Consider the following 13,593-nt stretch of genomic DNA (forward strand, 5'->3'; position numbering starts at 1 on the left):
AATCCAGCCCTCTTCTAGATTTCCTACATTTACATAATTATTTTTCTAAATTTCTGTATTCTTAAGAATGACTGGATGTAGCAGCAGTGGGGCTCCTCAGCAGAAGAGAGATGTGGACATACTGGAACAAATCCAGTCTGTGAAGACAGTTAAGATACTGCAATATCGCTCATAGGAGGAGAGGCTAAGAGAGAAGAAGACTTGAGCAGGTCATCTTATCAATGCATATGAATACCTGCAAAAATACACAGCCAGGTGTATCACAGTATCAGGTGATACTGAGTGACAGGACAAGAGGCTGTGGGCCTGAAAAAGAATTTCTGTTTAAGCATAAGAAAAAACTTTTTTACCATAAAGGTGATCAAACACTGAAACAGGTTACCCACAGCAGTTGTGGAGTCTCCATCCTTGTAGATATTTAAAACTGAACCTGACACAGTCCCAGGCAACCTGCTCTTGTTAATCATTCTCTGAGCAGGAGTTTGTACTAGATGATCTCCAGAACTACCTTCTGGCCTTGACCATCCTGTGACTTTGGTTCTGTCACCTTGCTCCAAAAACAGGAGGAATTCCCAGGCCCAAGGTGCCTGTGTTCAGAGGTCGGGGAGGTAGACAGGGAGGGAATGCTGCCACAGGGTCCTTAAAATGCTGCGTTGTAGCTGGCTGGGGGGACTGAAAAAGTATTTCTCTGAAACAGGTCTGAAGCAGCTGGCAGTAGCTCAAAATGGCACTGATGTCCAAGCTTACTTCCTGCCTAAGTTTCTTGGCTGCACAGATAAGTGACTTTGAGTCAGAAATGTCAGCAGGCATGTGAGGTACTGAGCTCCCTTTGGCTTCCTTGGAGCACTGCCTCTGACTAGTAATCCCTTTTTTTTCATATGCCAGCTGTACCTTTGCCTAAGAGGCAGGTCTGTCCCTGCTGCTACCTCAAGGATTTTCTTCACTGAGAGTAAGGGTGGGTTTCTGAGTAGAGAGACAAAGTCTTGCTTCAGTGGGCTAAGGGGAGCAAGAGGGGTTACACTTGACAATCTGAGACTTTGTTAATGTTTTGCCTGAAAGGCAAAACATTAGGCAGAAAGATTGGAGGGCTGAAAGAGCTTCCCTTCAGTACAGGGACCTTTTATATGGTGAAGGTCTTTGCTCAGAGCTGTGCTGAATGAAAGTACAAGTTCAACTCCAGCACAGCTGCAAGAGTGTTCAGGCTCCAAGTGGCAGAAATATCCCCTGCCATGGCATGGTTTGTGTTGCATGTCCAATCTGGCTTTCTCTGTTCATGTTGTGATGTCCCTGACTCTGGTTGTGGTGTTTCTGCAGCACTCAGCAATGGCCGACAGCTCAGCTGCAACTGCAGCAGTGTCAGGGACAGTGGCACCGACCATGCTGCACGAGCTCCTGGAGATCACTGCTCAGAGCCTGGTGCGCGCCGAGGTGACCGAGCACTATGAGGTTATTCGGGAGCTGGGCAGGGGCAAGTATGGCCATGTGATGCTAGTGACCCACAGGCAGAGAGGTAAGGAAATGACTGCGCCCCGCGAACTACTGTGCTTTGTCTCCTCTCTGCTCATGAGGGCACGGGGTAGGCTCTGACTCCTTAGGGCCAGGCACCAGGCATGGTGGGGGGATCCCCAGGGAGACCAGCAGGACAAGGACCTCCCCAGCCAGAAACCATCCAATTACACCCAGCCAGGGAGCAGGCGATGCCTGGTGGCAGCCTAGAAGGTCAGGCAAGGTTATGGTGATGAGGCAGGTCCAAGATCAAGCTGGGAAGTCAATGCACAAGTTGGGATCAATAGAGTTCACAGCTAGGCACCAGCGTGGATGTGATATGGCTGGAAACCAGCAGTCCCACCACAGAGCTCAGGCAGGGAGTGAAGCCCCAAGACTCAGCTAAAGTGGTGCCCTAAGGCCCATGGACAGAGGGTGTGAATGAAGGTCCTGGGTTGGCCATCTGAGTGCCCACAGGGCCCTAACATTGCTCTTCCCCAGTAGTCTCAGCTAAGATTTATGGGCCCACATACCCTGAATGTCCCTTGCTCTGTCCAGTGCTCCTGTGCATGCCCTGACTGGCTCAAAACTCACACCAGTGGTAATGCCTGCTCCCAAACCTGGTGTCCACAGGGTATACTCACACAGAGCTTTGGACCAGAGACATTCCTGTGGCTGTGAGTGCCCGGACCCATGGGTGCTCAGTGGCCTCTCTGTCTTGTCTTGGTGTGAGTGATTTTCAGAGGAGCCTAACCCACTCTTCTCATTCCCAGGGACTCTAATGGCTCTCAAGCTGCTACCCAAAGCCAGTACCAAGCTGCACACCTTCCTGTATGAGTATTGTGTGGCGCTCTCCCTTGCCACCCACCCTGCCATCATCAGCATGTTTGGAATTGCCATTGAGTCCAGCCAGTACTATGGCTTTCTCTATGAACCAGCACTGCACAAAGACCTCATCTCTATCATCAAGCCCCGTGTGAGTGTTGCCACAAGGCTGTGAGGACTGGGGCTGCACGTTTGACTAGTGTGCAGACTGGCTGGCTCAGAGGGAGGGAGATAAAGGCAATGGGCTATGGGTCTCTCTGGGGTCTGCAGCAGTGAAGCAGCCTTGGGATTCCAAGATGAGAAAGGTAAAGGTCTTTCCCAGTGAAGAGCATGATGGTGAGGGCCCAGCTGGCAGGGCTGCCAAGGTGCCTGACATTTGCCATACCGCCTGTGTCTCTCCCTGTGCAGGATGGGATCCCTGAACCGGCCGCAAAGCACTGTGCCAAGCAGCTCGTGAGCGCGCTGGAGTTCATCCACAGCCGGGGGCTGGTGTACCGTGACATCAAGCCTGAAAACGTGCTGCTTTTTGATCCCGACTGTCGGCTCATCAAACTGACTGACTTTGGCCTGACGCGGCCCAAGGGTACCAAGCTCAAGCTGGTGGCCGGGGTGATCCCTTACACTGCCCCCGAGCTGAGCAACACCACTGATGCCCAGGGGGTGCCCATTGACAGCAGCATGGATGCCTGGGCCCTCGGTGTGCTGCTTTTCTGCCTGCTGACCGGCTACTTCCCCTGGGAACAGAGTCTGCCAGATGACCCTTTCTTTGAGGACTTCATGCTGTGGCAGGAGACAGGCCTAGAGAAGGACGTTCCCCACCACTGGAAGCGGCTGACAACCGAGGCTGCCCTAATGCTGCGGAGCCTGCTAGCACTAGATCCTGCCGAGCGTGGCCCCGTCAGCAGGGTGCTGAGCTACATTGACTGCCCTTGGAGGCTGGAGGATGGGCACAGTGAGGAAATTGCTGTGAAGTCCAAGAGCCAGCTCTCCATGTCGCAGGAGTGAAGGAGGGTCTCACCCTGCAAAGGACTTCGTAGTTTGGGGCACCTCAGTCGCTTGGACATGAGAGACCATGGTGACCAAGAGCAACTTCTCTGCAGCATTGTTGCTGCTGCCACAGAGTCAAACTCCTTCCCCAGCTGATGGTCCTCACCCCGTGACTCAGTGCTGCCCAGTGCCACCTCCTTGTGCTCCCTTAGGACTTGAAAACATCTCCTTTCTCTTGGAAATGTATGAGGCATCCTCTCATTTCCTGGCCACAGGAACTCCAGGGAGTTTTCTAGGCTGCAGCACCTGCCTTGTCTCAAAATAGAGCAAAGTATGTACTTTTGTGTTCTGTATGTGGCTCTTTTTCTCTCATAAAAATGCCTGTTGGGACCCACTTGCTATCGGGGAGCAGGGAGCATGACAGAGAATGCAGCTATCTCAGGACAAACTGTTCAAGGCAGGGGCCATCCCTGAATGCTACCTGGGTCTCCACCAGGATCCTTGAAAGTTGGCTTCAGGCTGGTGGAGTGGAGGTGCTGTGGAGCTCCCAGCATGTGGCTGTGGATGGTAGCTGCAAAATGATTATGACATTCAGGTTATCTGACATGAACCCTAGTACGTCTCCTGCCTTGTACTGCCTTCAGGTCCTAAGACAATGTCCTTCATGATCTTTTAGATGCCTGGTTACCCCTCTAGAAGACTTTCCTTCTCCCATTTCCTATCACTACTTCAACCTTTCCCCAGACACATACCTTTCCTAATGTCTTCTTAGGTGCACATTTTAATTCTGGAAAGGGGTAGCAAGGAGAGAATTAGGGGTCAGTGCCCTTTTTACTTTTCTACTTCTCTCCAGTCCCCAGGATTATGTTGTTGGTAATCCCTTCCAATAATTAATCTGGTCCTTTTGCTGGAAACATCCCCGGCTAGGTTTCCAATCTCAGGGGCTTCATAACTTCTAAAAATGCAGTGTTCCAGCACTACACTTTCTAGCATCCCAGATTTTCTTTCATCTCAGGCCTCTTCTTGCACACACTCCTTCTGTGTTTTGCCAACATCCATCTCTTTTTTTCCAGCTTCTTCTCATCCACTGGCATTTTATCATTACTTAACTTCCCAATTAACATTCCATTTCCACTACCCATCACCTGGTGAACACTTTTTGCTCATTCCTTTCTCAGCAACATCACCTCTGTACTAGTATTTTGTACCATTCCTGCTCCCTACATCACTTATGCCTTGTACCTTCCTTCCCACTCCCCAACTTACCTTACCAACCAACAGAATGCTCACTGTGTTCAAGATACAAAGTCTGCTTCTTTTTACTTCCATCTCTTAGAATCTTTCATTACCCCGAATCATAAAAAATGCTGCTCAACTCTGGCCTGCTGAGATTCGACTTTAATTATTCTTTGATTACTGTAGTAATAGCAGAGGAATGTTAAGATGCCAACACAGTTCCTGTATTTAAAGTGGAGGAACCCTTAGACCAATGGATCTATAAGCCAGGTAGCTGGCAACTATCCATTGAAAAATAATGGAAAATCTGATACAGATACTAGAGAATTATAGCAGTAATGTGGCTTTTTGGAATGCGACACTCAGCATTCAATTTTATAATAAATTTGTGTTTGATAAACTAAATTCATAGGGTTATGGTACACAGTTTTTGTAAAACCTGACCTATTGATATAAAGAAAATTATGATATGCTGTACTGATTCAGAAAATGCATTGTGCAAGGTACATAGAACATAGATTAAGTGGATTGAGAACTTTCAGTGGATAGAAGAAATAATTGTCAGTTTGGAATGCTCTTTGGGCATTTTGATTGTTTTCTGCAGGGATCAATTGTTGAATGAAAACCATTTAACATTTTCAACCATGATTTTAAGGAAAATAAAAGCCACTGCAGGTAAAACCCTGCAGATGACACAAAAAATGAATAGGGTGATAAACAGGAGAAGGAACAGGCCACTCAAAGAGATCTGGATAACTTGGTAAGTTGGGTATATTCAAACAAAATACATTTTCTTACAGACAGGAGAAACACATTCAAGAGTTCTCCTCGTGTTGTGCTGTCAAAACGTCTAATGGGCTACTTGCACAGCTAAAGAGGGGCAGACAGCCAGGGTGGTCGAATCTCCAGCAAAGGCAGCTAACTAGAGTCATGTCAGCCTAAATGTGAGCATGGGAAGCAGGAGTGAGTGATCAGTATTTGATATCTCATGGGGAGATCCCAGGGAAAGCTGGAAAATTGGAGACAGCTCAGAAAAGAACCCTGGTGGGGCTGTGGTATAAGGCTGTAAGAAAGTCTTAAAGAAGGTAACAAGCTAAACTATCTAAAATAGGAAGACTGGATGGTGAATTGGTTATGGTATAGAATTCTGAGAAGAAAATACCACCTAATAATGACCTATTTTAATCTGAGAAAGGTCCAACAGCACCCATGAGGGTGAAGCCAAACAAATTCAAGTAAGCCTCAACACTGCAGCAGTGAGGGTTCTTCCCTAGTGAAGGAAACCATTGAAGAGAGGCTTAGAGAACTGGGGAGTGTTCAGCCTGGAGACGAGAAAGGTCAGGGTGGATCTTATACTTTTGTATACTTCCAGGCACTAGTATAAACTGGGAGAGGAGTGGCTGGAAAGCAGCCCTGCAGGAAGGGACCTGTGGGGGCTGGTCAGCAGCAGCTCAGTGTGAGTAGAGCCCAAATCCCATCCTGGGGTGCCTCATATACTCCATCACCAACCAGTCAAGAGAAGGGATTATCCTGCTGCATTCAGTATTGGTGCAGCCTCACCTGGAGTGCTGGGTGCAGTACTAGGCCCTACAATTAAAGAAGGATTTGAAGGTCCTTAAATTTGCCCAGAAGAAGGTGATGAAATTGGTGACAGGGCTGGAAGAAATGTCCTGTGAGGAGCGGCTGAGGACTTTGGCTTGTCCAATTTGGAAAAAAGAAGGCTGAAATGCGACCTCATTGTTTCCCATAGCTTCCTATAACTCAGCCAGAGTCTTTGCAGTTGTACTGGATGACAGGATAAGAGGCAATGTGCACATACTGAAATGCAGATAATTCCATTTAAACATAAGAAAAATGGCTTTATGGTGATGGTGGCCAAACTTTGTAACGCTGGTTGTGTGTGTTGGTCTTTAGAGATGTTCAAAAGATGATTGGACAAGGCTATGGTAAACTTCCTCTAGATGTCTCTGTTTTTAGTAGGAGATTAGTGTAGGCAATCTCCAGAAGTTCTGTCTGGTGTAAGCCACTCTTGGATTCTGCAACAATCTTCATCTTGAGGACACTCTATGTTGTAGCTGGAGATGTTTAGGGCTCCCAAATGTCTCTGCTTTGGAAGTTCTCAGCATGGTCAGCAGAACTGGGCACAGGATGAGAAACTGGCTTGACAAGGAAGGATTAGTAAGACTTCAGGGTTTAATCCAAATTAAAGTGAACATGAGCTGATGGAACACTGACATCTTTGGGAAAACAGATCAAATAGCCGAATGCCACTAGGACCAAGGCTGTTTTTTTGCAGGACCCAATTATGGCAATGAGGATTAGGGATTCAATGCTGCCTGACAAAGTCAGTGTGACAGAGGTTAATGGCAGTGAGGAGTGGCAATGACCAGGATTGTTTCTCTGTCTCCTTTGTCACAGAGCCTTCAGACTTTGTGCGATGTGTAGTGAAGTGATGAAATCAGCACTGTGACTGCATGTGATGGTGGTGCAGGAAGGGCTACAATGAAGCAAGCACAGATTTGAGCACAGTGGCGAAAAGCCCTGCCCTGAGCCAAGTCCCTAGCCTGGGCTCCTTTTCTCAGTAGCTTGATCATAATTACAGCTGGATTTCTTAAATCAATGAAAAAACAGACCTGGCAAAGACTATCCCCAGGGGATCTGAAAAAGGATCTGCTTGTCCCCATCACTCCCAGAGCAGCTGTTGGGAGAGGATGAATGGAACAGAGCTGTGTGCAAACATGCTGGCCCTCTGCACGCGCAGCCGCTGGCTGTGGGAAGGCTGGCCAGGAGCCCAACACCATAAAGGGCAACACTTCAGCTAATGTAGGCACAAGGTATGGGGTGGATCTGGTGTCATGCCCAAAGAGGCATCAGGTGGCTCCAAAGAGGAGGGGAAGATGCAGTACTTCACTCCTCTCTGGGATGGAATGAAGAGATAAATTGGGTAATTACAGAGCTCACTCCACGGTGTGAGTTCTGGCTGCAGCGACTCCAAGAAGTGTGAATCCAGGCCCTAGTGCCTTGGTGCCTGCAGCACACTGCACATGCAGTCCAAGAGTGTGGATCCCATAGCTTGGGATGGGATGTGTGGTCTGTCTTTCCAGATCCCCTTGTGCACCTCACTTCAGATTCTGCTCTGTCTTCTGCACTGTGCAGTCCACATGGCTGCTCAATAGTTGCACTCAGCAGTGGCCTGGGGACTGTGGTGCAGATCAGAGACTGCAGGGTGTAGGGAAGCACTTTGGTATTGAAGGGACAGGGCAATGGATTGAGCCTGGGTCTGTTAACTGGACAGATACCTTAATTGTCCCTCTTCTCCCAGACAGGAAGTGTTGGTAGGAAGAAGGGAAAGTGGAAGCTGTTTTCTGGACAGTGATGTGAAAATTCAGACAGATGCCACAAGTTGTGATAATGGTTAAACAGTGCCCTAGCTGAGTCATCTCAGAATTAAAATATTGATTGTTAAAGATAACTTGTAGGCAAATTATTTGGGCTAACCACAGGTCAGCAGTGTCCTCTACATATAGACTGTGTTGTGATGCTGGCTGGACTCAGGACATAAAACTGAGGATAAGATGAAGTTGGATAATGGGGTTGATGTCATCTCCTCTTTCTACAGGAAGTGGAAAGTCTTTCTATTGGACACTGACCCAGTGACCAAAGGCAGGGCAGGGGCCCAGCCTTCAGGACTTCACCAGTAAGGCTTCCAGTGTAATTTCTAGAAGCTTGCAGTATATAACCTTCCTTCTGCCTTGTCAGCTCCATATTATTTCCATCCCTTCCCACTTAAGACCACTTAAGTATCATTACTAGGACTGTGACTGCAGTTTTTGAGGAAGAGTAGTATTCCACAGCATTCCGTGGTAGCCTTTTCTTCTGAACAAGACCACATGTTGATCATCCTGTGTGGCCCTGTCCACTCTGCACTCAGATGTCAGGTCTCAAGACTGCAAAAGAGTTGAGCACCAGTTACCAAAAATGAATGAGGGAAAGCATCTCAGGCCAGACAGTATGATAGGGCAGATGCAGGACTGCATGATGCCTGTACCTGCCTCTTCCCACACTGCTTGTTCTTGAGTTTTGACTTTTACTTCAAAGACAAAGCAGGCCAGAGCTTTGATAAAAAAACATAAAATATGACCCTGTTCTGAGCAACTCACCTTCCATCCTGAGCACAGGGATGGAAAGAGAAAATAGCTGGGGAATAAAGATGGTGGGAATTTGTTACCTTTCATTCTTACTCATGTAGGGGCACATAGCCAACAACTGCAACTCAGCTGATGTCTTCTAGAGCTGCCTGTAGCCAAGAAACCCTGAGAAGTCATAAAATGCCATTGTCATTCCAAAGAGATGCAGCATTGAAAGCAACTGGATCTGAAGATACCTGGTCCCTGACTGGGAAGCATGAAATGGCTCAGGGAGTTTCAGGTGTTAGGCTTTTTTTACCTCTATCTTGCATCCCTGGGTGGAGATGTATAAACCAAAGGGAAATACCTTGGACAGAGAGATGAAATGAACTGCCTTGGCATTTTCCACATCTTGTGTCTTGGGTTCCGCAGTACTTTGCTACCCATACTATAATTTTAGTTCCCCTTATACTGTGCTGGGCTATCTGTGTCGGTGCTGACCACAAGAAGAGAATTGACCACTGCTAAATTCCCTAACGTCTAGTATCAGTCCGTATCCTAAACTTCCCTGCTTAGGATCCACTAAGGTCTGACAGCCAGCCACACCAGCCAGTAGTCTGGTCTTGCCCATATATAGGTCTGTTGCTGTGGGTGCACTTGTTTTTTTCCCCCTGGGCTGACAGGCAGCTGGGCATGCTCATGCCCTGGGCCTTGGCTCAGCTTTGTGCAAGAGAGGGAGGAAGGGGGATTTGGCCTGACCCAGGGTGGTGACAGAAGGTGGTCACGGTTGTCACACAGACTAATTGCACTTCTAACCTCTTTGCTGTTTACAAGCTGCCCCCCCACCAAGGACTCGTGTCTCTGTCTGGCTCCTGTCTCAGGGTGGAATCACAAAAGGCTCCAGCTCCCACTCTTGACCTTCTGTGTGCTAACTCTGAGTGCACCTTCCACCTGAGCTTTGCTGACATATTTCTTAGGGGGTAGTGAGAGAGATGATCTATAACTATACAGATTTATTTAAGTGAGGTGCTTAGGAGACAATTTATCTTAGAGTGATAAAATAGTAAATTTTTTAGTTTGTATCTGACATCTGGTTATATAGAGCTGGTTTCGGGCAAAGCAGTCATATTACCATGATTAGATGCTGTGCAGATGGTCTACAAAATGCCATTTGAACAGTCCCCTGTCCTTGTGCTGCCCTGTGCCTTGCTCAGCTGGTTACCTTCACTTCCACTGGTGGAGAAGGAGATGGAAACAGAGCAAGGACAGAAATGTGTGGACGCTGGTTGACATCTGCTGAATCTGCTCTCTCCAAAGCCAAGTAAGGAAAAAGTGACAGCTTTCACATTCCCTGTTCTGCCATTAACAGTTGTTGCAGCTGACACTTTTCCTTGAGATATTATTTCATCTTCCTCTTCAGGACAGTAAATTTTGCAGAAATAGTCAAATGCAGAGCTAACTCATAATTTTCTTCCCCAGGGGCATCCTGGGCAGGCTTAACTCCTGACAATTCCTTCAGCAGAGCCTCTCTCTGCTTTACCCTGCACCCCTCTCTGCAGCTGCTGCATAACTTCTGGCCACTCAGCCCTCTTGGAATGAACCAAAACACTTTTAATTGCTCGTACCTTTGTGATGGGATAAGCCCTTTGTCACCTACAGGTCAGTTCCCTGAGGTGTGGATGTGCTTACCAGTCAAAACCCCTGAAACTAAGCAAGATGAGCAGATGGTAGACCTCCATACCTTTGAACTGGTCAATACAGACTGAGTACAGGAGTTTCATAATATACCAGATTTATGTGATGATCTGACTACAGACAGACACAAGCCTGTTCTAGTCCAGGACTCATAGCATTGTTGCATACAGCCATACACATATCACCAAGGGATGACAGTAGTAGTTGTGCTATGCTCAAAGGTACAGATTGCCCCAGGTGAGTGGTGAGAGCTGCTGCATATATATGAGGCTTTGGTAACATTACAGTGTTCGTGATGCTATGGACTAACATCCCTTATGCGGAAGAAAGGAACCTACCAGAGACTTCTTTCCTCCTTAGGCTCTGAGGAACTTTCAAGGATTTTCCTTCTGTGGTACTTTTTCTCTTCTCTCTCTTTCTTGCTCTTTGCTCAATCTTTCTCAGTCCTTTAGCCCTGTTTTTGCATCACTTGTCTATCCACTATCTCACCTTGATGAGGTCATCCTGCTGTAAAAGAAGTATCCCTCGATACAAAACTCTGTAAGACTTCACGCTCTCAAGAAACAATACAGGGTGTTCAGTGCTCCTTTCTTCCATCTGGCAAAGGTGCTATTCATTTGGATTAGTTCATTTCCTTACACCACTGATCTGGGAGGCTGTAGCAAGAAGCAGCATGCACTTGTGTCATCAGGTTCCCCTCTCTCATACCCATACTGTTCCTAGTTCTTCAGAGAAGACTGCAGTGCCTTTATCCCAACAAGACTGTTTATCACTCAGCTAGGAACATAAGAGAACACTTGCACAAAGAGCAGCTGCTGTTTGGGTACTGCTGGTAGAAGGGTAGAAGGGGACTTCAGCAAGCAGGTTGGGCAGCTTCTATTCCCAGTGCTGGAGGAGGTTAGGGCAGAGGGAAGGTGGACCTCCTGTTGATTATCTGCATGTCTTTGAAGGTGGCCATTGTCAGTCTCTGTTTGAGTTTACTGTTGCTGGGCTGCCCCAGGAACTGCTGAACTGATTGGTCTCTTCTGTACTGCTTCCTAATGGAAACATGGGGATGAAGTGGGAGCCATGATAGGCAGAGACTCTGCTCTACCCCTGAGCAGCCTGCCACCCTCCCACTGATTCCTGGCTGCACAAAGGCATGTCAGGAATTGGATAGGGCTGGCAGAGACCTGGCTGTAATAGGATGCCCCTGTCCTTTCCTTTCTTTCCATGACAGAAGAGAGATGAGTTTATGGCATGTGGTATTGGGGGCTGCCAAGTGGCACTGGCCAAAGGAACGATGGGACCTCAAGAAGGGAACTTGCTACCCACCACCAAAAATCAGTTTGGTTCAATAAGTGGAAACCTCACTGATGAGAAGTTTGGACACAAAACAAAGTCCTGAGTTGTAACTCAGCTCATCCAGCAGGCTGGGCCTGGGAACAGTACTCAGTAATCCCAACTTCAGGTCTCCTTAACCAGTAGACATATCACTGTTCTGCCAGAGTGCAAAGAATTGCAAGTCCTGACTCTGACTTCTCATTTTCCTTTCCACTCCTTCCCTTCTTACCTCATATTAGGGAAAGCAGGGGCAATAATGCCTGTATGGGCCCAGGTCCTGTTTCCTGTGTTCCCAGTTTTTGACATGGCTACTCCTTCTGCCAAGCTCTGATACAGATTTTGTTGTTCTTCAGTGGCTCATGGGACTTTTTTCGTCTTCCTAGCAGAGGATGGCTGGGTAGCACCCACATGTTAGAATTATCCAGGGGAGAGTAGCAGGTCAGGACTAATGCTCAGGTTGGATTAAATTGGATTTCACATCTCTGCTTCTAAACATTCAGCTTGTTCTTAAGGTTGGAGGAAAATGGCATGGGGAATCTGCTATTTTCCCATTAGCAATCCTAATTGGATGATGGTAAAAGAAAAGAAAGAGAAATGAAAAACTCTTTGCTAGAGGTGAGGAACCTTTCCTTACCAAGAGCAAAACCAGATCATTTCCAATGCAGGGTCACTTAGGATGGATAGTGTTAAGCTCTTTTTTCCTGACTCCTTCCTTTATTCTGGTGTCTCATGAGATGCTGGAAGAATTTCCGTGCTATTCACAAGGCTGTTGCTTTGCAAATCTCCCTCATTAACCTTAGATTCATTGTCTCTGTAATTCTAACATGTATTTATTTACTTCAGAAATAAATCTGCTCACCATTTCATTGGCAGATCATTTTATTGTAATTAAGAACCAAAGACTACTATGTATCAGCCTGCAGACAAGGAAAGAGCTCACGCAGACACACTACTTAGATTAGAGGACTAAAACTCACCTCTCTATATAGCTTGTCAGGCAAGCACTATCACACCAGTCATATCTAGGCAGTCACTAAAGCAGATAATTTCTTCCTTAGGTCCTGGGGCTGAAAAGAAGCATTTGAGAATGGAAAATCAGCCAATGCATGTCTTCAGGCAGACTTCTCAGCCTCAGAGATGACTCATTTATTGATTGTCTTCGCACACACACACTTATTCTTTCCTTATAGCATTGTATGATTAGGAAATAGCTGAGAATAGTTCCTGAGAAAGGGCTTTATAACCTTCTTGAACCATCTCACCTTTCCAGGCCTATAGCTTCACTTTGGGATTTAGTTATGTTAGTACCAGAGAGGATATGTATATGTTTTCTGTAGGTGAGTAAATCAAACACTAGATAAATTTAACATGCTTAGATTAGGGGCTGGCAAACTCTGGTAAGTATGTAAACTGGGATACGCGTAAATGATTTCACAAGTTTCACAGAGTATTCTGAGTTATTTCCAGCACACCCTCTCTGTATTTCTCCTCCATGATGGAGCACAGCCTGTGTGTGCACTGTTACTAGTCACTCAGGTCCTGACTTTCACAGAAATCCTGGCACATCAGAGCAGAAGCTAACAGGACCATGTCTCTGTTGTGGACAATCAGGACATCAGAAGCACTGAATTACCTTCTCTGTGTGCTCAACAATACCTCTGATATCTCATTTGTGGCACTACTTAAACCCTAATAGTAGCTAGCCTGTCTTCCTTTAATGACCTGGAGCAGAGCCTACAGCTCAGGTTTGGAGGTAAGGATTATAATCCCACACTCACTGTCACTGGTGTGTTGTCCTATCCCCATTCTGACTTATCTGCAGAGTAATTTTTTGAAGCAAAGTGGGATTTGGTTTTTGCATTACCTTAAAGAGACTGTTTCACTATAGGGATTCTCATTGCTACATCTTAGTCCC

At 46.8% G+C, this 13,593-nt stretch overlaps 1 protein-coding gene across 1 annotated transcript in view; it reads left to right on the forward strand.

Moving 5' to 3' along the window:
* LOC108501857 (serine/threonine-protein kinase SBK2-like) overlaps positions 1 to 3,635 on the forward strand; it is a 9,289-nt gene extending 5,654 nt beyond the window's left edge. Inside the window, exons 2-4 of the mRNA XM_017824124.1 lie at positions 1,315 to 1,510; positions 2,259 to 2,461; positions 2,719 to 3,635. Of these exons, the coding sequence (XP_017679613.1) occupies positions 1,324 to 1,510; positions 2,259 to 2,461; positions 2,719 to 3,315 (987 nt within the window). The 5' untranslated portion in view covers positions 1,315 to 1,323 and the 3' untranslated portion in view covers positions 3,316 to 3,635. The remainder of the gene's footprint in view (positions 1 to 1,314; positions 1,511 to 2,258; positions 2,462 to 2,718) is intronic.
* Positions 3,636 to 13,593: the final 9,958 nt, after the last annotated feature.

Source organism: Lepidothrix coronata, unplaced genomic scaffold (assembly GCF_001604755.1).
Source record: "Lepidothrix coronata isolate B3197 unplaced genomic scaffold, Lepidothrix_coronata-1.0 Scaffold109, whole genome shotgun sequence".
NCBI classification, from domain to species: domain Eukaryota; kingdom Metazoa; phylum Chordata; class Aves; order Passeriformes; family Pipridae; genus Lepidothrix; species Lepidothrix coronata.